The sequence below is a fragment of the Typopeltis vanoorti genome, chromosome 13 (assembly GCF_054136105.1).
Source record: "Typopeltis vanoorti isolate ZY-2024b chromosome 13, IOZ_Tvanoo_1.0, whole genome shotgun sequence".
NCBI classification, from domain to species: Eukaryota; Metazoa; Arthropoda; class Arachnida; order Uropygi; family Thelyphonidae; genus Typopeltis; species Typopeltis vanoorti.
Window position 1 is genome coordinate 54561408 of NC_143561.1, and position 21462 is coordinate 54582869.

At 34.7% G+C, this 21462-nt stretch overlaps 1 protein-coding gene across 3 annotated transcripts in view; it reads left to right on the plus strand.

Moving 5' to 3' along the window:
* MED16 (mediator complex subunit 16) overlaps window positions 1-21462 on the plus strand; it is a 200591-nt gene that overhangs the window by 80752 nt on the left and 98377 nt on the right. For all 3 annotated transcript variants that reach the window (XM_090402741.1, XM_090402742.1, XM_090402743.1), the window contains exons 10-11: window positions 7091-7194; window positions 14204-14346. In XM_090402741.1, the coding sequence (XP_090258867.1) occupies window positions 7091-7194; window positions 14204-14346 (247 nt within the window). The remainder of the gene's footprint in view (window positions 1-7090; window positions 7195-14203; window positions 14347-21462) is intronic.

Below are 21462 nucleotides of genomic sequence, written 5' to 3' on the forward strand. Positions count from 1 at the left end.
ATGGTGGGAAGTCAATTGAATAAATTCATATGGAATAAGAGAGAAATTAGTCGGAACACTAAATTAGCTGTATACAAGACAGTGTTCAAACCAGTTTTAACTTATGGATCTGAGAGCTGGGTCAGAAGTAAAACACTTGACCAAAGACTAGAAACTGCAGATATGAGAGTCCTGAGAAAGATTATAGGCGTGAACAGATGGCATCAATGGCAGTATCATATTAAAAACGAGGATATTAGGAAAGAACTTGACATTGTCAGCATCCAGGAATGCGTTAGCAGAGCTAATCTCAGGTGGTATGGTCACTTAAACAGAATGGGCGAGGAAAGATTAGCAAAACAAGTGTTCTCTGCCAGGTTGGCAGGAAAACGACCGAGAGGAAGACCAAGATATAGGTGGATTGATACGGTACAAAGTGCTTTAGACGATAGAAATATAAGATCTGATAATATTGGAGTGTTGACAAGTAACAGACTGATTTGGAGGAAAATTGTAGATAGGAAATTAATAATGATGTAATTTTTTTAATGTAGTACTATCATATCCTGTACACCCCTTGAGGGTACATGGCAGGAATTTGATGATGATGATGATGATGAAAAACTTACATCATTACTAATTTCCTATCAACAATTTTCCTCCAAATCAATCTTATCTGTCAGGACTACAACATTATCAGTTCTTATTTCTGTCTTCTAAGGCACTTTTTACTGTATTATTCCACCTGGGTCTTCCTCTTTTTCCTGCCAACTGGCAGAGAACACTTGTTTTGCTAATCTTTCCTCTCCCATTCTGTTTAAGTAACCACACCACCTGTAGCTCTGCTAACAATGTTAAATTCTTACCTAATATCCTCGTTTTTAGTATGATATTGCCATTGGTACCATCTGTTCACACCACAATCTTTCTCAGGACTATCATATCTGCGGTCCCTAGTCTTTGGTCAAGTGTTTTATTTCGAACCCAGTTCTCAGATCCATAAGTTAAAATTGGTTTGAACACCATCTTGTATATAGCTAATTTAGTGTTCCGACTAATTTCTCCTTATATCTTATGAATTTATTCAATTGACTTCCTACCATACCAGCTTTCTTTATTCTGTTGTCTATTTCCATATTTAATTTACCATCTTCACTAAAAATCGTGCCTAAGTAGTTGAAACGTTTTACCTGTTCTCTGGGCTCTGCCTTCACAATACAGTTCATATTTTCAATGTTTCTGCCTATTTTCATTTTCTTTGCCTTGTTATTGCTGACCTTCATACAATATCTATTACAACAGTTATTCAGTTTAGTCAGGGAATCTTGCAGATTGTACTGGATTTATTTAAAAGTATAACATCATTCGCATAAAGTAAAGAGCTGACATTAACATCTCCAATTTTGATATCAGGTTTAATATCACTTTCCTTCATAATGTGATCCATGTAGATAATGAATAACGGTAGGGATGATGTACTTCCTTATCTGACACCCAATTTAACATCAAACCATCTTCCTGTATTTCTATCAATTCTAACAGCTGACTTACAACTCAAATAAAGACTAGACATTACTTGATAATGCCCCATTGCTACCATATAAATGTAGCATTTTGAAGAACATTTCTCTTGCCACCCTGTCATGTGCCTTTTCCAGATCTACGAAACATAAATACAGATCTTTGTTATATTCTAACAATTTCTCAATTATTTGTCATAAAGTGAAAATCTGATCCTGATAACCTCTTTTTGGTCTGAATCAAGCTTGTCCTTTATCTAGTTTCCCTTCCACAATCCTTCACAACGATTTCTCAAGTATACTTGCATAAATCTTACCAGGAACACTCAGCATGAAAATACCTCTGTCATTCTCACATTCAATTTTATTTCGTTTTTTATATATGGGTAATATGAGAGTTCTACTTCAATCATCCAGAATTCGTCCCTCTGTCCAGGTCTTCTGAACTATGCAGTGCAGCCACTTTAAAACTTTTTTACCTCCATACTTGAAAATTTCTGGTCGAATATCATTCACTCCAGCTGCCTTTCCACATTACAGGCGTTGTTGTTTTTTTTCTACTTCAATTATGGGTATGTATTCTTGATTGCATGCCTATTCAGTGTTTTTTACCATTGTGCTGTCACTGATTGTTTCATTTAGCAATTTTTCAATGTAATTATTCCATACATAAAAGATATCTTTTTCTGCAGTTTAAATATCACTTTTATCATCTCTAATTCCTTTTACAGCACTCACTCTTTCTTCCATTTCTGAACTTTTCAACAGTCTCCAGAATATTTTGCCTCCTTCCTGATATTTATTTTCTATGTTCTTCCCGAAGCCGTCCCATGACTTTTGTTATACTAGTTTTACACAGTTTTTAGGTTTCTTACATTTGTCTGTGTAAGAGCAGATGCTGACTTATTCACCAGGAGCGTTTCATTTGTTTTCTTCTTTTCCTTCACTGCCTCTTTTACTTCCTGTGTACATCATGAAGTTATGATTTTTCTCTCCTTGCAGACAACATCACCACATGCCTCTCTGGCTGAATCAGTCGATGTTTTCTTAAGGGTTTGTGTTGAATCTCCAAAGTTTGGTTCCTGTTCTGAAACCCTTTCATTTTTTTCTTGAATGATGTCTGTGTATTTTAGTCTGCAGTTCACATATGAGAGCTGCTCAACTTTTTATCCACTTTAAAACTTTCTTGCATGCTCTTCTTTTCAAAATGAAATTCAGTTTTATTCTGGTCAAGACTAAATGGTGATCACTTCCAACTTCAAATCTTCTGTACACTCTAGTGTCCTGCACCAGTGAGAAAACATAACTATCAACAATAACATAGTCATTGAGATTTTTTGCCTCTTCTCTCCATCTGAATTTATTCACATTTTTATATTGGAACATTATGTTAGTAATAACCAGTCCATGTCCTGAGTAGAAATCCAACAGGTGCTTTGTCATTATTATTAGCTTTGCTCTTTTCTCCAAATTTTTCTCTATGCCTGACAATCATTTCCTACTCTGCTGTTTAGATTCCCATCAAGTACCAGGTTATCCTTTTTCATTGTGTTAGTTGTTTTCTCTAAAGCCTCAAAAAATTTCTTCATTTCTAGCTTACTAGAACCTTCTGTGGGACCATAGGCACAAATAAGTCTCATTGTCCAGTTCCCTTATTTTTATATTTGTCTACATCATTCTACTTGATATTGCCTACCATTCAAGATGATTAGCTTCATATTTAGTGTTTAATGCTATAACTACTCCGTCTTTTCCCTGATTGTTATTGCCTGAACATAACATTTTGTATTTCTTGCTTAGAAAGATCTCACCGGTTTTTTGTCTTCTTTTTTTTTTGTTTCAGTCACCCTTATCACGTCAATCTGGTACTCATCCAATTATTCTGCTAATTCCATTTCTTTGCCATTCAGGCTTCTTATGTCTTTTTAACATGTTTCACGACAATCTGGAAGCCAGACTTATATAAAAAAAAATCCTTGCTGGCCTTTAAGAAATGCATTTAACATGGGGGAGGGAGGTTTATATTCTCTTAACATTTAACAAACCATTATTAACTAGAGAGACTAGCTGTTAATGACTTGAGTATTCTGGCGATCCACGAAAAAGCAATAAATCCTTTATAAAAGTATTTATAAGAAACAAAGAGAATATGCTCTGTGAACCAGAGTTCTGATAAGGTTGATATGAAACATTTGTAGGAATATTATCAACTGATTAATGTAATATTTCTATAAACAGAGAACCTGACACTGATCATATGGGATCAACCTGAGAAGTCTAGGTGTACCAAGCATGCTCTTTCCGATGATAATAAGATGAGCCAGAAAATTTCCTGAAGTTTACCACAGAAGCTATTTCAAATTTTAAAGATTCTGTAGGCACTGCATAATTGGCATAATCTTAATTAGAATGATTACTTTTAATATAGCATTGATTTTCTTCACTGTAGCCTTGTATTCTCTTAACATCTAGCAAAGTATTATTAACTAGACAGTAGCTGTTATATCTTCTTCTTCTTCTTCTACAGCTTCTCCCACTTAAGTGGGGTCACTGTTTGTTATGAGTCTCCTCCACACCTTCCTGTCTTGGGCTGTCACCACATCCAAGTTCTTCATCTTCAAGTCCTCTTCTACCAGCTCCCTCCATCTCTTCTTTGGCTGCCCATGCTTCTGCCTTCCTTGCACATCCATCTGCATAACCCTTCTTCCCACATATTCATCCTCCCTCCTCATCACATGACCAAACCATCTCAACCTTGCCTCCTGTATTTTCGCTCCTAAGTTCGTAACTTTCACTGTTCCCCTGACATAGTCATTTCTCAGATGATCCTTTCTGGTCACACCGCACATCCACCTAAGCATTCTTATCGCATAACACTCCAGCCATCTCCCTCCAGTTCCTCCAACCTGCTTGTATCCTGCATCCCACTTCCTTCTCAGCTCCTCCATCTTCTTCCACTGTTGAACCTAAGTATCTAAAGTCTCTCACCTTCCTGATGACATTTCCTTCCAGCTCCAGATCTGTCTCCTGGCCACCGCCCACTGCGCAACACATATACTCTGTCTTACTTCTGCTCAGTCTCATACCTCTCTCTTCCAGTACTTTTCTCCATCTTTCCAGTTTAGTTTCCGCTTCTTCTCTTGAATCTACACACAGCAAGATGTCATCTGCATACAACATTGTCCAAGGTGCATCTTCACTGACCTCCTCTGTTACCACCTCCATCACAATATTAAACAGAAATGGACTTAATGCTGACCCTAGACAGTAGCTGTTATATATCTGTAGTTATTGCTCTTTAATTATCTTTAGCTAATCGCTCTTCCTGTTGTTTATTTTACTTTTGTGTTTTAATTGTTTAATCATCTTATCTTACTCACTGGCTTCAGTGTGGTTAAACAATTAATCTTTAATACATGCTTTTTTAATTATTCTTTTGAGTTCTTTTATTCATTCTGATGATGTGTCAAAACACTAGCATGAAATGCAGGTAAACCACTTATTTTCAAGCAGTGAATAGGTTGGCATTTCCTTTAGTCCCGACAAAATTATGAGCATGCACTTAAAATTCCTGTGATTCCATCCTTGATTTTGAATTATTATTAGCTTATTTTGCTTACTTTTAACCTCAGTGATGGCTTTCAAGCAAAATCTAATTCACAGTGGTGGTGGTGGCAGCAAGTGCAAGCACAAGTCCATATCACTATAAGATAAGGCAGAAATGGTGAAACAACTTGATTGTGGTACTTTAGTATAGCAATTGTTTGATACATGTGGTATTGGTTCATATCAACTGTTTATGCTAGAAAGTAGCAGAGATAAAATACTGAAATTCTTTGCGTACTTGAAATCGGAGTGATGCATACTCATTTGCATACTCAACAATATTGGAGTGATGAGGCAATTTGTCAGATAGTATGTTAATTCAACATGCTGTTATTCCATAAAGAACTTAAATTAGAGCATGAGTGTGACTATAATGAATGATGGCTTTTTAAACATTTGAAGAATTTCAAAGATTTAAGAAATTTTTGTGAATTTCCATCCATAAAGTCTGTATGGTGAAAAACAGTTTACAAACTATGAAGGAATTATCAAGTATATTCACTAATTTGCTAAACTTGCTTACAAGCTCTTTATTCACAAGCAAGTGTATAATGTTAGTGAATTAGTAGAGGCTCTGATGGCTCACGCAAAAAAGTTAATCAAGTTTGAGCACGGTTAGTAGTTGGAAGAGGTTCAGTCATTCGATACTGCTGGCACACTCCCTCGATGAGTCTTTGGAGATGAAGATGCACACCTTGAATGACAATTACCAGCAGAGGATGAAGGACCACAGGATTCAGACAAACAGAGTTACTAACCTAGGGTGCTCAAATGCAGCCAGGCACATACAGATGTAAGCTGCTGGTGACAGGAAAAACTAAATGCCCTAGGACATTGAAAGACATTAAATTTTACTCCAGAATGTGCTGTGCAAATAAACCTGGCTGGATTACCACTGAGATGAATTATTTTACAGTGGTTGTAAAAGTTTTTATGTCTGAAGCCCAAGCATGCTGCACATATGTAGGTCTTCTGTAACATTGCAAAATACTTCTCATTCTGGACAATTGGTCAGTTCACCACAGAGCTGAACTCCTGTGTAAGAAAACTGCTTATACAGCATAAGGGAGATATACAGTTTGGTAGTAAATACTACCACCAAACTGTATATCCTTTATCCAATTACCAGACCAAGAAATGTTGCAATTTATGAAGGCTAAGTATCACTCACTTTTCATGAAACATCTGTTAGATGTCATCAATGTTGGCAAGCCTGTAGAAAGATTTATTTTATTTAAAGAATTAACTGTGGGAAAAGGGGTGGGGGGGGGGACTTTGGTTGTTGCTAGTGCTTAGGATAAGGTACAACTATCAACACTAAAGAAATACTGGCATAAATTGTGACCTATCTTGACATTTGATTCTCTTGATACAAGTGTTGGCAATGACTATACAGAATTTAATGTATCAAAGGAGAAAGAAGTTGTTCATGAGTTGCTTGAGTCAGCAAAAAAACGTTACGGAGGAACCTGCTACCAAGGGTATATAGCATGTAGGTTTAATGAAGAAAATTTGGCCAAGTGGATGAATATGAAGAAATACCTGTTGTTCGTCACTATGCTGACTCTGAAATTATATTGTTCTGAATCCTCGTAAAAACAATGAAAGTGAAGTTAACTGTGTTGATGGATGAATTAATTAAAGGGCTAGAGCAATGCACTTTTGTGATGGAACAAGAGTTAATCTTCATCTGATTCATGAAAAATTAGTCAGAGAGATCAAAGCACGTTAATTTAACTTAGATGAAATATTTAAAAACACACCCAAGAAGAACATGTATCAGAACAATAGGCTTGTATCTGATAATTCTGTCTTCAATTTGAAGTATTGTGAATGTCACCCCCCCCCCCTTGCAACATCACAAATTCATTTTCTTTGTGGTATTCTGAAGTCATTTGCTGTAAAGAAGTAAATATTAATCTAATTATATTGCATAAACAATGTAACAGGATGTTTTAAAATGTAAGTATTTTTATTATTAATAGGATCTGCTGAAAGCACAGTAGAATTATGGGAACTAAGAGAAAAACCTGTTAACTTTCACAAAATTTTTCATAGTACTTCATCAGATATTCAGCCAAAAACTGTGGTATGTATATTAATAATCAGTTTGATCAATTTACATTGGTTTTTGCTTTAGTACATTAATTTTAACAAACTCTTTTTATTATATACAAGGGTGGTCTGAAAAGTTCTCAGCCTCGACCATAGACCGCAACACTATCGGCACGATTTTTTTTTTTTTTTTTTCCCTAAGCTGGTACATCTGTCATAAGCATCCATGTGAAATAGCAAGTCATTCTATCAAGTAATCTGTATCAAGTTTCTGTATCCCTTGAAATAGATAAAATTGAGTATCATGCAGTTATAAAATTCTTTGTAAAAGAAGGTTTAATGCCAAAAGAAATTCATTCAAAGTTCATAAAAGTTTATGGGCACTCTTCTCCTTTGTTTTTGACAATTAAGAAATGGGCTGTCGAGTTTAAACGTGGGCATACCAACCTTGAAGATGATCCGCATGAAGGACGTCCAAAAAGTGTAACAACACCAGAAATCATTGATCAAGTGCATGATATGGTATTGAATGACCAGCTAGTCAAAGTGCATGAAATTGCTAAGACTATAGGCATTTTAAAAAAACGTGTAGGATACATTTTGCATTAAGAATTGCAAACGAAAAAGCTTTGAGCAAGATGGGTGCTGTGTTTGCTCACAGTAGATCAAAAACACACTTGCATGAAAATCTCTGAACAGAGCTTGGAGCGTTTTAACAAGAATGAAACTGAGTTTGTGTATCGATTTATTACTGTGGATGAGACATGGATTCACCATTACACACCAGAATCCAAACAGAAGTCAAAACAGTGGACAGAAGCCGGCTGTTTAGTGCCAAAGAAGACAAAGTTGGTTCCATCAGCAGGAAAGGTCATTGCATCGGTGTTTTGGGATGCTAAAGGCATTTTGTTTATTAATTATGTTGAAAAGGGTAAAACAATAATCGCAGAATATTATTCCAATCTTTTAACAGACTAGACGAAAAAATTCGTGAGAGAAGACCTGGTTTGCAGAAGAAAAAAATCATCTTTCATCAGGACACTTCATCTTCTCACAAAGGTGTTTTGGCAATGAGAAAATTAAGGGATCTGCACTATGAATGGTTGGAACAACACTCTATTCCCCAGATTTGGCTCCCTCTGACTACTATCTCCTCCCAAAACTAAAACTCTTCCTCGCTAATCAGCATTTTTCTTCGAATCAAGAGGTTATTGCAGCTGTAGAGGAGTATTTTGCTGATCTTACTGAGAACCACTACAGGGATGTGATAATGGTTCTGGAGCATCACTAGAATAAATGTATTAGTCTTAAGGGAGATTATGTTGAAAAATAAAAATAATTTTGAAATTATAAATTAGTTTTTTCATTGTTAGGCCAAGAACTTTTCAGACCCCCCCTTGTGTGTGTACTTTGCAAACTGGATGCTAACAGAAAATTCTATAGGATCACCAAAATATTGTGTAATCTTCTATAATTCAAAGACTGCTATGATTGTCTTTTCACAAATTCCAGATTAGTGTTTTTCAAACCTGTAGCGCACTTGGATAAAGCATATAACTCATAATACTTAGAAGTCTCCCAGTTATCCAGCTCTGATCCTTTACACACCCCCTGCACTATACTGTAGGTTTTTATAACCTTTTGTGGGTGTGGGATTCACCTGGAAAATGAAATTTAGAAACTCTAAAGTCAACACATTATCACAGTTCACACTATTCCATTTCACACTAATTATATACTTTTCTGGATTGCAATTTGATGTATATGCGAAAATTTGAAAATCATTTGCACAAGTTCATTTTTCTTTCTAACGCAAGCTATCTGTCACACCAAGTTAAGAAGCTGGTGAAGGTGTACATAATGTAGTTTTGTGCAAGAAATGGCATCGTGATCAGAACCAGCGCTAGGGTCTTTGCCACCCGCATGCAATTTCTATCTAAGCACCCCTGTAACGATCCAGGCGTGTGTGGTTCTTTTACGATAATAAAAATTTAAATTATTTGAAATTTCTTAAATAAATTTTGACAGAATAGCCACACTTTGGTTCGCTAAATGTAACGAACTGGGGGTGTTGACTAGGCAGGATAATCGTTAAAAACCAGAATATTCAAAAAATTCTCAAAAGTTAAAGCAAATTTTGATAAAGCCACTTCACTTTAATCATTGAATATAATGATACAGGGATTATAGCCTTCTCACCGACCCGAATCGCTAACAAAATTAAAATGAATTTTAATTAAAATTAAAATTTATTTGAACTAAAGTTTAAAAAATTCTTGCATTTTACAAGTTACTAAATTCTTAGTAACTTGTAAAAAAATTTTAATAATTTTTATAAGTGGAACTATCTTTTAGGAAAATAAAAGAAACTCAAGATAGATGAGAAAATAAGAAAAGAATTCAGAAATAATCAGAACATTTAATATTGAAAGTTTATTTTTCACTTGGTTAGATTATAATAAATTTAGTTTAATCCTTTATCCAAGTGTGAGCAAACAAAGTTTGCACCTGAAAGTATCTTCAGGACTGAGGTAAGGTTGTACTCCTTAATCCAGTCCTGAAGATACTTTCAGGTGCAAACTTTGTTTGCTTACACTTGGATAAAGGATTAAACTAAATTTATTATAACATTTAATATAAGTATTCAAAAAATAACGTCTTTACAGAATATCAGAAAATAAATTAAATTACATAAATATACTTGAAATTTTTTAAATTAAAATTTTAGGGGTTTTGATTTCATATTCACAAAATTAGAAATAATGGTCTTAAAGTCTAATTCCGCACATTTATCATTTTCAATAGCTATTAACGGCAAACTAACAAGCCTTTTTTGTGACATACTTGTTCTTAAGTAGGTTTTAATCAATTTCAACTTGGAAAAGGAATGTTCACCGCTCGTAACACTAACAGTTAAGGTTAATAATATTCTTAAAGCAATTGAAAAGTTAGGGAAAGATAAATTATTGGACACAATAAAATTAAGAATTTTGAAAGGGTTTTGAATATTTAAATTATCCTTCCGAAAAATATCCCGGAAAGCACATAACTCGTCATATAGTTCTATTGCATTTACGTCTTTATTGTCGCCGTCCTTCAAGAGAATCTCTAAATCGTCACAATTTTTTCGTAAAAATTCGTTATTAATTTGTAGTAATCTATACAAGAAATTGAAATTATCATATGTTTTTAGTTGTTCAAAATGTTCTATTAACGAACACATTGCAACATCTAGAAGTGCATAAAACATATTCACTTTAAATTTATCTTCTGGTGATTGTGGCGTTTTGTCATGATGCTCGTAGTCAAATTGACGTGTCTTCTTTCGTCGTCGAGCTTCCGTAGCAGTTTTAAATTCTTGTTCTCCATCCACCTTTTCACTCAGTTCTTTTGCCGTTTTTAGAACTTCTTTAAAATTTGTATCTGATCGAACTCTTGTAAGAATATTTTTAAGTTTTCGATAGATTCTAAAGCAAGTGTAATGTTCATATTTTTGTCTTGAAGCATTTTACTCACAGGGTTTATTCTGTTAAGTAAATCATGCCAAGTTATAAGAGCGCAAATAAATTTGTAGTCCTTTATTTTAGCACATAATGTTTGTGCTTCATGCTGAGTTTCTTTATTAAAATTTTCATTATTTAAAATTTCAAAAAGTGCATCCTAACTGATATCGTAGAGGGCGGATTGCATTAATTTTACTTTCCCATCGCGTTTCTGATGGCTGTTTCAATGTTAATTTTTTTACAAAAAAAAAATTAACATTGAAACATGTCACCAAATTTACGACCATATGTATATCTGGGATATATTATATTTTTCTTTTGAACAGGCTCCATTTCAATTAAAACAATTCGTAATTTTTCATCAATATTTCCCCATTCACCTGGATCTTTTAAATTTACAGAGACTAACAATGTGTTAGTTTCGTGGTCAACTACAACTAAATCTTCTCCTAACTTAAGATAGACTGCAGTAGACACAACCGCAGGCAAACATTTAGCCTGCTCTCACTGCAAAATTGTAAACAGCCGGCTGATCAAAGAGGCGGCAATATACAATTTTTAAAAATTTTTATTCGGTGTATCCTGCTTTATTTATTTTAATATTGATCACTCTAAGAATTTTTTGTTTTTATGATAAAAATTTTGTTTCTTAAAAATGAACTTATGAACCGTGCCCCGACAGCAGTGCCTCCTTCGTAGCCCACATGCTGCTTCCGCCGGCCCTGATCATGATTTAGAGTTAACCAGTTTTCACCAAGGTATTAATATATTGCTGAATATGATGCATAACCACTTATGACTGACAGCAATTAAAGATGAAAAAGCTAATATTCAAAAGAAATCCAGGAAAAGATAGGGAAGCCATATAAACTGATGGAAAGATACAAAAGAATAGCATTCCACCAGGATTGTATCAGCAATTTTTTTAATCCTGGAATTCAGGGTATCATAGCTATAGAGGTTTATGCCAGGACATTATTTATTGGACAGCCTTTGTTTCCTTCCATGAAAACGAAGTCTGTTCAATAAATAATTTACTAAAGGAAGGTCTACTACATATAAGCCAAGTTCCTTCCTTTAGTTAAATTAAAAATGCTGCACCAAAATTTTGAGTTTAACTTGCATGTTGCCAAATGGATTGTGATTGGTATTAACATACTATTCGCAGCAGTAAATTATTTGAAAGCTATGGTGTGGGGTTAGAAAGTACAATACCCAGTCTTCAGTGAAAGGCATTTATGGATACAGCTATTGCCAGAAGAACATTATTTACCAGACTGTATTGTCCTATCTGTGAACTGTGGTTTTATTGTGTAGGGATATCTGGATTTGCACTCACTCCCCACTTCCTTTTTGTTAAAGTGTCTGGAAAAGTAACATGAACATAATATTAACATTCTAGATAATTCATGCTAATGAAAAACAAGTTTCCAGGATTGAACAAACTAAATCAGACTATTAAGTTCATAACTTATCTGAAAAAGGGAACCATCTCTGTAGAGAGGGGTTTCTTCTTTCTGTTAAATTAAAACCATATCAGACCTCCAGGGAGTCGAGGACTTATCAAGAGAGAGAGGCTATTAATTCAACCAGCTGTCATACCTTCCCTTAAATTCATTCATACTAGTTGCACTCACTACTTCTCAAGGCAAACTAATTCCCTCACTCAGTGCTCTGTGAGAGGAAAAATCTAGCTCTTACCCCTTTCTTGATTGCAAACCAACTTAACTTCTACAAAATGCCCCCTGTGTTCTCTCCCCACTTTCAATATAACGAAAAATTTCTTCAGACAGTGTCCTATAACACTCATTCAGAAGTTGATAGACCTCTATATATCATCTCTCTTTCTTCTGTTAACCATTCTGTAATCCACCCAGAATCCTGATATAATGTTTGTGACTTTTCTTTATACCCTTTCCACAGCTTCTTTTCCTCTTGGAACCTGTGAGACCAATGCACACAAATCCAGGTGTAGTTTTTTCAAGGCCTTATAAAGAGGCAAAATGACATATAAGGAAGCTTCACTTCAACATCGCAATTATTCTCTGAGTTGTATTTGCAACTTTTGCTATATAACCTTTGAACTTCAAATTCCTATCCACCATTATGCCAAGATCCCTAGCCTCATCAGTTTCTTTTAGCATAACGCTGCTAATATGTCACTGGAAATCTCATCATGCTAAAGTGCATAACTTTAAATTTACTAACATTAAACTGACAGCCATTTTCATTTGCTCAAATTTCCGGCCTATTCAAATCATTTTGTAAGTGCTGGATATCAGTAGCCCTGATTATCCTGCCTATCTTCACACCATCTGCAAACAATTGCATCTCCTGTTAGGCCCTTCCAAATGTCATTAATGTATAGATTGAACAGCAATGGCCCAAGGACTGAACCCAGAGGTACACCACTGGTCACCTTAACTCTGGCAGATTCACACTTGCTGTATACCACTGTTTGATATATGTCTGTCAACCATCCACTGATCCAAATCAAGAGTTTATATTCCAATCCCATATTCTGGAGTTTATGCAACAGCCTTTCGTGTTGTATCCTATCTTAGCAAAATCCAATGTTATCATAGTGTATCCATTCTCTTTATACAACTCGGTTGGTAACATTGTTATAAAATATGAGCAAATTGCTAAAACACGACCCTCCTTTAGTAAACCCATGCTGCTCTTTGCAGAGTATAGCTTGTTTTTGTCCACCCATTTCTGTATGCCAGTTTTTACCAACTTCTCTAAAATCTTCACTTGCGTCTCAGCTTGGGAACTATCATACATTCTTTCCATTCCCATGCTGAGACTCAAGTTATACAAACACATGAAAGGCCTAGCTAATTCAGTTCAACATACTTTTAGCAAACATGCTTATATTTCATCTGCCCCTACTGAGCATTAACTTCTGACATTAGAGTACCATCTGCATTCAGCAAAGTTATTTTTCCACATTAATTCTTTTGGATTGCCTTTAGCTTGCATAGTCAGTTTCTTTTCATACTCCCATTTAGCTTTCTGCATAATACTTGTTACTTTTCTGGCCTGAGCTTTATATATTTCATAACTTCTCTCACTCTTATTCTCACAATATTCTTTCCGCATTATCTTCTTGTGAATGTCTTGCTTAATAGCCATAGCCAATAAATATTGCATGTCAGTTTACTATTCACATTTTACCATTCTTGTTATTAATTCATTCAAAATGTACTCTAGAAGTGACAAATTCAAGAATTCATAAGAAAGAAAGTGATAGTTTACTTATTACTTTCACATACCCTAATCAGCTTCAGCTTCCCTGATTATAACTAAATTTGTACTTTTATCAAAACTGTCAAAATGCGAGCTTTGTCAACATACATATCATTCCATGGTTTTTTTTTTGTAAACAAAACACATGATCTTCTATGAACAACTTTAGCAAGGTGAATTACCAATTATTATGTTCATTTTGATTTTAATACATTTTATAAATATCATCTCGCCCCCCCCCCCTCCCACTTTCAACAATAACATTTATATATATGTTTTTTTTTCTAGGCTTGGCAGCATCATGCATCGTCTGTAGCTTCATCTCCAGTAGTTGCTATTGCAACTCCTCGTTTATCCATTTATGATATTAGCCCTCCTCCATCATATATTTTAGTTGCATACAAAGATAATGTGTTCAAGTGTTTTTATAGGTAGGGTAGTTTTTATTGTGATTATTTTTGGTAAAAAATAGATTACATTTGGATCGTTGATGATTAGTTTTAAATTATTTAAAAATTATTATTACCTTACTAAAATAAATGATTGCCTTCCAATTTAAATTGTATAACATTTATTCTATAAACTTCCTGATCGTGTCATTTTATCATTTCTTAAAATGCATCTTAAAGGATACTACCATAATTGTTCATAATTAACACTTCAATATTAGTATTCTATTAACTTTTTTTTTATTCAAATTGTTCTTTTATAGATTAAATTTCTGATTTGTCATTTGCTGGTTACACTTTGACTGATTAACAGCTGCCATCTGCTAGTCAGTCATAGAGTAATCAGTTTAGAAATGACTGATTACTGTTTACCCTATGACAAGCAGCTTGTATGAGCTGGGCATTGAGGGACAAATGTCATCTGATATGTAATCACAGTGTATATAATGTATATGTATATACTATATATATATATATATATATCGGAGGCATATATTCCGGGTGTGCTGTGCACACTCATGGAATAACATTATCACCTGATATTATAGTTTTGCATTTATTCCTGTTAAAGACTCCCCTAATTGTTTTGCGTGATTCCTATAATTAAACACAATATACTAATTCTTCATGAAGAGGACACTTTTCTGCACGTAAGCATTCCATCACATTTGTGTTAATAGCCCAGGTACGGTAACAAATACAGACGCCTTTGAGCCCTTTGAACAACAGTTGGCACAGCGGGTCAAATTCTTAGTGTTCCAGTGGTTTTAAACGCACAGAAGGCAAGGTAGGGTGTACGCTGAAATAGCATCCAGAAATCAGTGGTTCTGATTGGTTATTGTGTCCACCAATCCAGTTGAACATTGTCATTTGCCATGAGTTGCTGTTTTTGTTTTCTGAATTTCATCTCTTTTGCATGCGTGAAGTGTGAACTGATGTGTTCCTAAACACGTCAGTTCACCAATATAGACAAGTAATTTTCTATAAATAATTTATAACTTTTTTTGTCCATATTTACAATGGGAAACACTGTTGGTGATCTACTGAATGTTCTGTTTTGTGTCAGAGCTTTTGCCGATTGTATGATTGTAGTCAAAGGAGGTAAGCCTTTTCCAAATTTACTATTATATTTACACCTTTGAGTAATTCAAATATACCAACCAAATATAGAATTCTCTTTAAAACAAACACATTACCTCCCACTCTATGCAAATTTGATTACAATTAATTGATAAATTAAAGTATTCAAAGATATCCTAGAGTTAATTGCATTGGATCAATTAAGATGCGTGCTGATGCACTCTTAAAAACTTTCATAATCAATAAAAATGCAATCATATGATCAAATTGATGTGAATTTTATAGTGCGGGTTGCATAAGCCACATACATGACAACACACCCAAGGGCATGCGACTCTGCTGATATATATATATTAAAATACAAGATAAGCAACATGTTGCTCTGTGCATAGTTTCATTTATACCATACAGTTTATGTTTTGAAAAATTTTTCTCTTCGATACCTTATCATGAATGTTTGTCACATCTATAGAACTAAAATGACTTTTCCTCTTATTTCTGTGCTTTCTTAACTTGACCATCCTGGTTCAAATCTCAGAGTGCAAATGGATGCTTGCTGGAGGTTGTGACTTGAGAAACTTTTGTGTTTCCACTGATCTGTTCCAGATGCCAAGGCAACTCAAGTTTCAAAGTATTAATATTGTTTGTATACTTCATATATAAAGCAAACAAATATATATTTAATCTTTTTCAGAATCATTCGCTGCAGGTTAAAGCACTTTAGAATCATATATTTGGCTTAAATTTTAATTGAAGCATATTAGTTTCAAGATTTCATCTGTCACAGGCGACATCCTGCAACACAACTGCACCATGAAAGATAATCAAATGGTAATGTCACTGCTGATGTAAAAAATATGTCTCATAAAAAATAACAAATATGAGAAATACAACAAAAATTGCAAAAAAAAAAAAAAGAAAAGAAAAGAAAACAAATATATATACCAAAAAATAATAATAATAATAATCCAAAATAACACCAAAATTTTATCCATTAAAAAAACACTCGCATCCATTTTTCCAAGATCTTGGACAACAATACAAACTTTAATGACATACTACACTACCATTTGCAGGCATCAAAACTTGATTTGTTATTCCTAACCCCCCCCCCCCCCAGTTGCCATCCTCCATGACTACAGTCCACCTCAGCTATCCCATCTACATCTTGCATAATGCATTCCACAAAAAAAGGAAGGAATGTTGTTGTTTTTTATCTGCTCTAGCTTATGATTTCCTTACCTTGCTTTATGGCTTTCATTTTCTACCTTTACTACTGCTCTTCTAATTCAAACAACCATGCTCCCCTTTTTTGACTACTTATCTCTAAAAGTTGATTTCATACAGATAATTACCCAAATTGTGAGATTATCTTCAGAATTTAACATTCATAACACAAACTGGCACATCAAGCCAGAAGGGAAGCCAAATTATTTACTTTCAGTCATGATCTAACATATAGTTAACCTACCAACCAGAATACCTGACAATCCTCATCATTCTTCCAACACTATGGACCTTTTTTTTTAAATTAATTCTCCCTCCAAATACACTATGGATGTCTATCCTCTTGACAATTCTGACTCTGATCTTATCCACTTGTCTTTTCCATGGATTGATCTCTTCCCTGCCAATCTCAGCCTTCTACCTGTGGCACTACAGTGCCAATTGAGATTACCTCAGTGATTTCTGTGTCTCTTTTCATCAGATTGCTATGTTCACTCTCTCGATTCACACACCTGCTCTGAACTCATAACTGGAATAATTCTTACTGGGATGAGGGCCTCTGTGTCTTCATTCCCCACTCCACAAATGCTATCCAAACTCTGGTTCTATGAGTGAGAGAGAGAGAAAGAAAAAACATACCTCTGCAGACCATGATAAAAAAAATACAGCATATGTTCAGTAGCTTAAGTTAAAAATTCCAGTTTATCATCAGCTCATGCTATAGCCTGAAACAAGTGAAACAAGTGTAAAAAAAATTATTTACAAATTCATTGCAGACTTTTGTGCCTCTTGCTTAATCAAATAGCTGATCCCTTACTAAGGCTATTGGCATAACTTCTACTCTTCTACCCTCTCTCATCTTGATGGTGCTATCATAACATCACTCAAAAATAAGGTTGCTCTCTTAGCAGCTCTTGTTTAGGTTACCAAGACAGATCACCTCCTGCAACACCACCGATTGCTTATTGCATGTCTGTCTGTCTTCTGATCTATCACCATATGGACATCAGAAAAATCTTTATTAGTCTTGGTCACTCCAGCTATGCTCAAAACTTGTTCTCCAGAATTAACACCTATCCTATATCACTTTCATATTCATCTGACATCTACCCAACAACATGAAAGCAAGCCTATTTCCAGCCTGTGCCTTTTATATCCCTTTTTGGCATAGGCTGGAAATAGGCTTGCTTTCATGATTGTTGGGTAGATCATTGGTTATCAAACTATCTTCCCAATGCTCTCATCTCAGCACTCTTCAAAGATGGCCTTCTTCATCAAACTTATTGATGAAGAAGGCCATCAATAACTAGCTTCTTCACTATCTGGAGATCCATCAATTAACTAGTGATTGGCAATGTGGATTCTGCCATTCTCCTTCTGCAGTAGACCTTGATAACCTTACTTAATTCTGGACACAGGCCATAGAAAGATTTGGAAAAATCTGTGCAATGCTGGATGGTTTCCTCTTGTCAGATTTCTTTATCAATGCTGGCATACGCTGGGCTTCTGAACTCTTATCCATGTGCTTCCTCTATTGAATCAGTAACCTTCTCTTTCAAACTTTAAATCCTATTCACAGTTTTGCTGATGACAGCACTCAATAACTAGTAACTTTAAACATAAGGAATGAACTCCACTAATTCTGTTGACACTTATATGCCCCTCACCACCACACACACACACACACACACCATCTCTCTCTCTCTGAACAGTAACCATTTTCATATTAGCTTCAATACACATATATACAAACATAAAGTAATTTAAATGGATCATGTATCTACTTGATGTTCTTTTCAGTACCAAGACTTTCATTTCGTTAATTAAAATATTAATGCACAATATTCTGTGCATTAATATGTTGGAATAAGCACTCATTTATACATGAAAATTATGAAATTACAGCAGTTCAGAAGAAAGAATAAAACATGTAAAAAGATATACATGTCAGTATAATAATAATGTTTCTTTTCATATCTTAATGCAATTGATTAATTTAAGATGTTTCAAAATTTTTAAAAAATTGGTTGTTTTAAAATATTTATATACTTGTCGGCATACCTTATTTTATTTGTGTTGTTTTGGCTTAAAAAAAAAAAAGTGATTAAATTTAGTATTTAAGTGTTTTTTTTAATAACAGTCACAAGAAATTTTCCCATTGGTTTGGCTGAAGAAAAAAAAAGATTGTTTGATATACAGTGCATATAGGCATGATTCTATGTAATAGGGGATCGGACATGTGAATTTCTTTATTATTCTACAAATATCTTCTGCAGTCAAATACTCATAATTCATTACCATTTTTTCAAATGGTATTTTCTACATAAAAATAAATCATTTTTATGTAGAAGTAAACAAAACTAAAATAACACATGATGTGTAATATAACAGAAGAAAAATCATGAATTTTCAGATAAAAGATTTTTAAAAACATTTTTCCCACTTCTAAATTAAAGTTAATTAGGTACTGATATAGCAGTTAATAATAATAAAATTTCACCCAAAATGGTTTCTTTTTGTGAAGCTGACCCAGATTTACTTCTTGTTATACTATCTTTGAACATGCCAAAAATGAGAAAGTATGATATGGTGCTGGATGGTAAGACCCTGGGGCCTGAAGGCATCCAACATGCAACTGGGGAAGAACAGAGGGCTTCCATAAGTAGAACTAGTTTTTATGATGTGTCCAGGTCAAACCTGGAAGGAAGCTTGGTCACGGATGGTGCTGGTTGGAAAAGGGAGGCTCACTGTTTCACAAGAAACCACAGGATTGGAACTTAGAATGTTAGAAGTATGAACCAAGGTAAACTGGAAATAATAAAAATGGAAATGGAGCACAAGAAGCTGGATATATTGCAAATAAATGAACTTAGATGGACAGGAATGGGCCATTTTCAGTCAGGGGACTATATGGTGTATTACTCAGGACATGAGACAAGTCGTAAAAATGGAGTATCTTTCTTACTCGGGAAAAAGATGGCTAGGTATATATTTGGTTATAATTCGATAAGTGATAGAATCATTTCTCTCAGAGTGAGTGGACATGCAATGAATATCACCATTCCACTACAGAGGCACCAGAAGAAGACATTGAAGAATTTTATGGCAACACCAAAGCAAGATTTATGGCTACTTATTGGAGATTGGAATGCAAAAGTGGGAGAGACTGAGGAACAAGGAATAACAGGTTGTTTTGGTTTAGGTATTTGTAACACTGCAGGGAAGAGACTAGTTGAGTTTTTGTGCACAGAATTCTTTGTTTGTTGCTAACACCTGCTTTAAACAGCACAAAAGAAGAGTGTACACATGGATATATTACCTGATGGACAATACAGAAATCAAGTTGACTATACTTGGACAAAGAAGATGGAGAAGTGCAATTCAGTCTGTCGACTTTTCCAGGTGCAGACTGTGGAAACAGACCATAGTTATTAGTGGTTACGATACATGTTAAACTACGGAAACTGAAAACAACATGCATCTGGGGAAGTACACAAATGTCGATCAGGTATGATCTTGGAAACATACCAGCTGAATACAATATTAGCATACAGAACAGATTCAACACACTCAATTTGTGTGAAAGAGAACCAGATGAACTATAGGAGGAGATTAAAGATATAATTAAAACAGAAGCAAAGAAGAATATTCCAACAGTTTGTAAGAAGTCCAAATGGCTGTCAGAAGATGCCATCAAAACTGCTCAGGAAAGGAGAAAAATGAAGACCACGGGAAATTTGTAGGAAGTACGTCATTTGAATGCAGAGTTTCAATAACAAGCCAGAAGAGGCAAGAAAAAATACTTTAACTAGAAATGCCAACAAATAGAAGACCAAAACAAGAAAGGAAAAACAAGAGATCTTTTCAAAAAGATCAGAGAACTAACAAGGAAGTTTAGTGTCAAGGTGACAATATTGAAAAGTAAACACAAAGGATATCTTACAGAAGCTGTAGACATCAAAGAAAGATGGAAAGAGTATACAGAAGTCCTTTCTGTAAAGGGCTTCTGTATACTCCAAAATTACTGAGAAATTTGAAGAGCAGGATTATACACAGTAGCCAGTACCACTGGAGAGTGAACTGAGGTGGGCACTGTAACAGCTATCCAATAAGAAAGCACCAGGAGGAAATGGAATACCTATTGAGCTGCTCAAAACCTGGGAGAAGAGGCAGTTAAAATTTTAACAGCTCTGTGTCAGTGAATTTGAAATTTGAATCACAACTACATGTCCTAGGGAATTGAAAAAATCATAGCACTGCTTTTTCATGCAAGTAAATCTTACTAGATCATTCAGAAAAGACTGGAACCATTAATGAAGAGAGAAATGTCAGATGAACAGGTAGGATTTCAAAAAGGCAGAGGAACAAGAAATCAAATTGCCAATGTGAGATGTATAATAGAAAGAGCATACGAATATCAAAAGAATGTCTACCTTTGTTTCCTTGACTATATCAAGGCTTTTGACTCTGTAGATCATGTGAAACTGTGAAATGTGTTAAGAACAATGAGAGTACCAGAGCATTTCATTATCCTTCTGAGGAATCTCCATTATGAACAAGAAGCTACTATCCTAACAGATCTTGGAGAAACTGAATATTTCACTATAGGTAAAGGAGTGCAACAAGGATGTATTTTATCTCTGTACCTGTTTAACTTGTACAGTGAATACATTATAAGAATGGCAGGGCTGGAGGAGTCTTCAGTTGGAATTAAAATTGGTGGAAGAAATATTAATAATTTGAGGTATGCAGATGATACCACCTTGCTAGCAGAATGCAAAGAAGATTTGG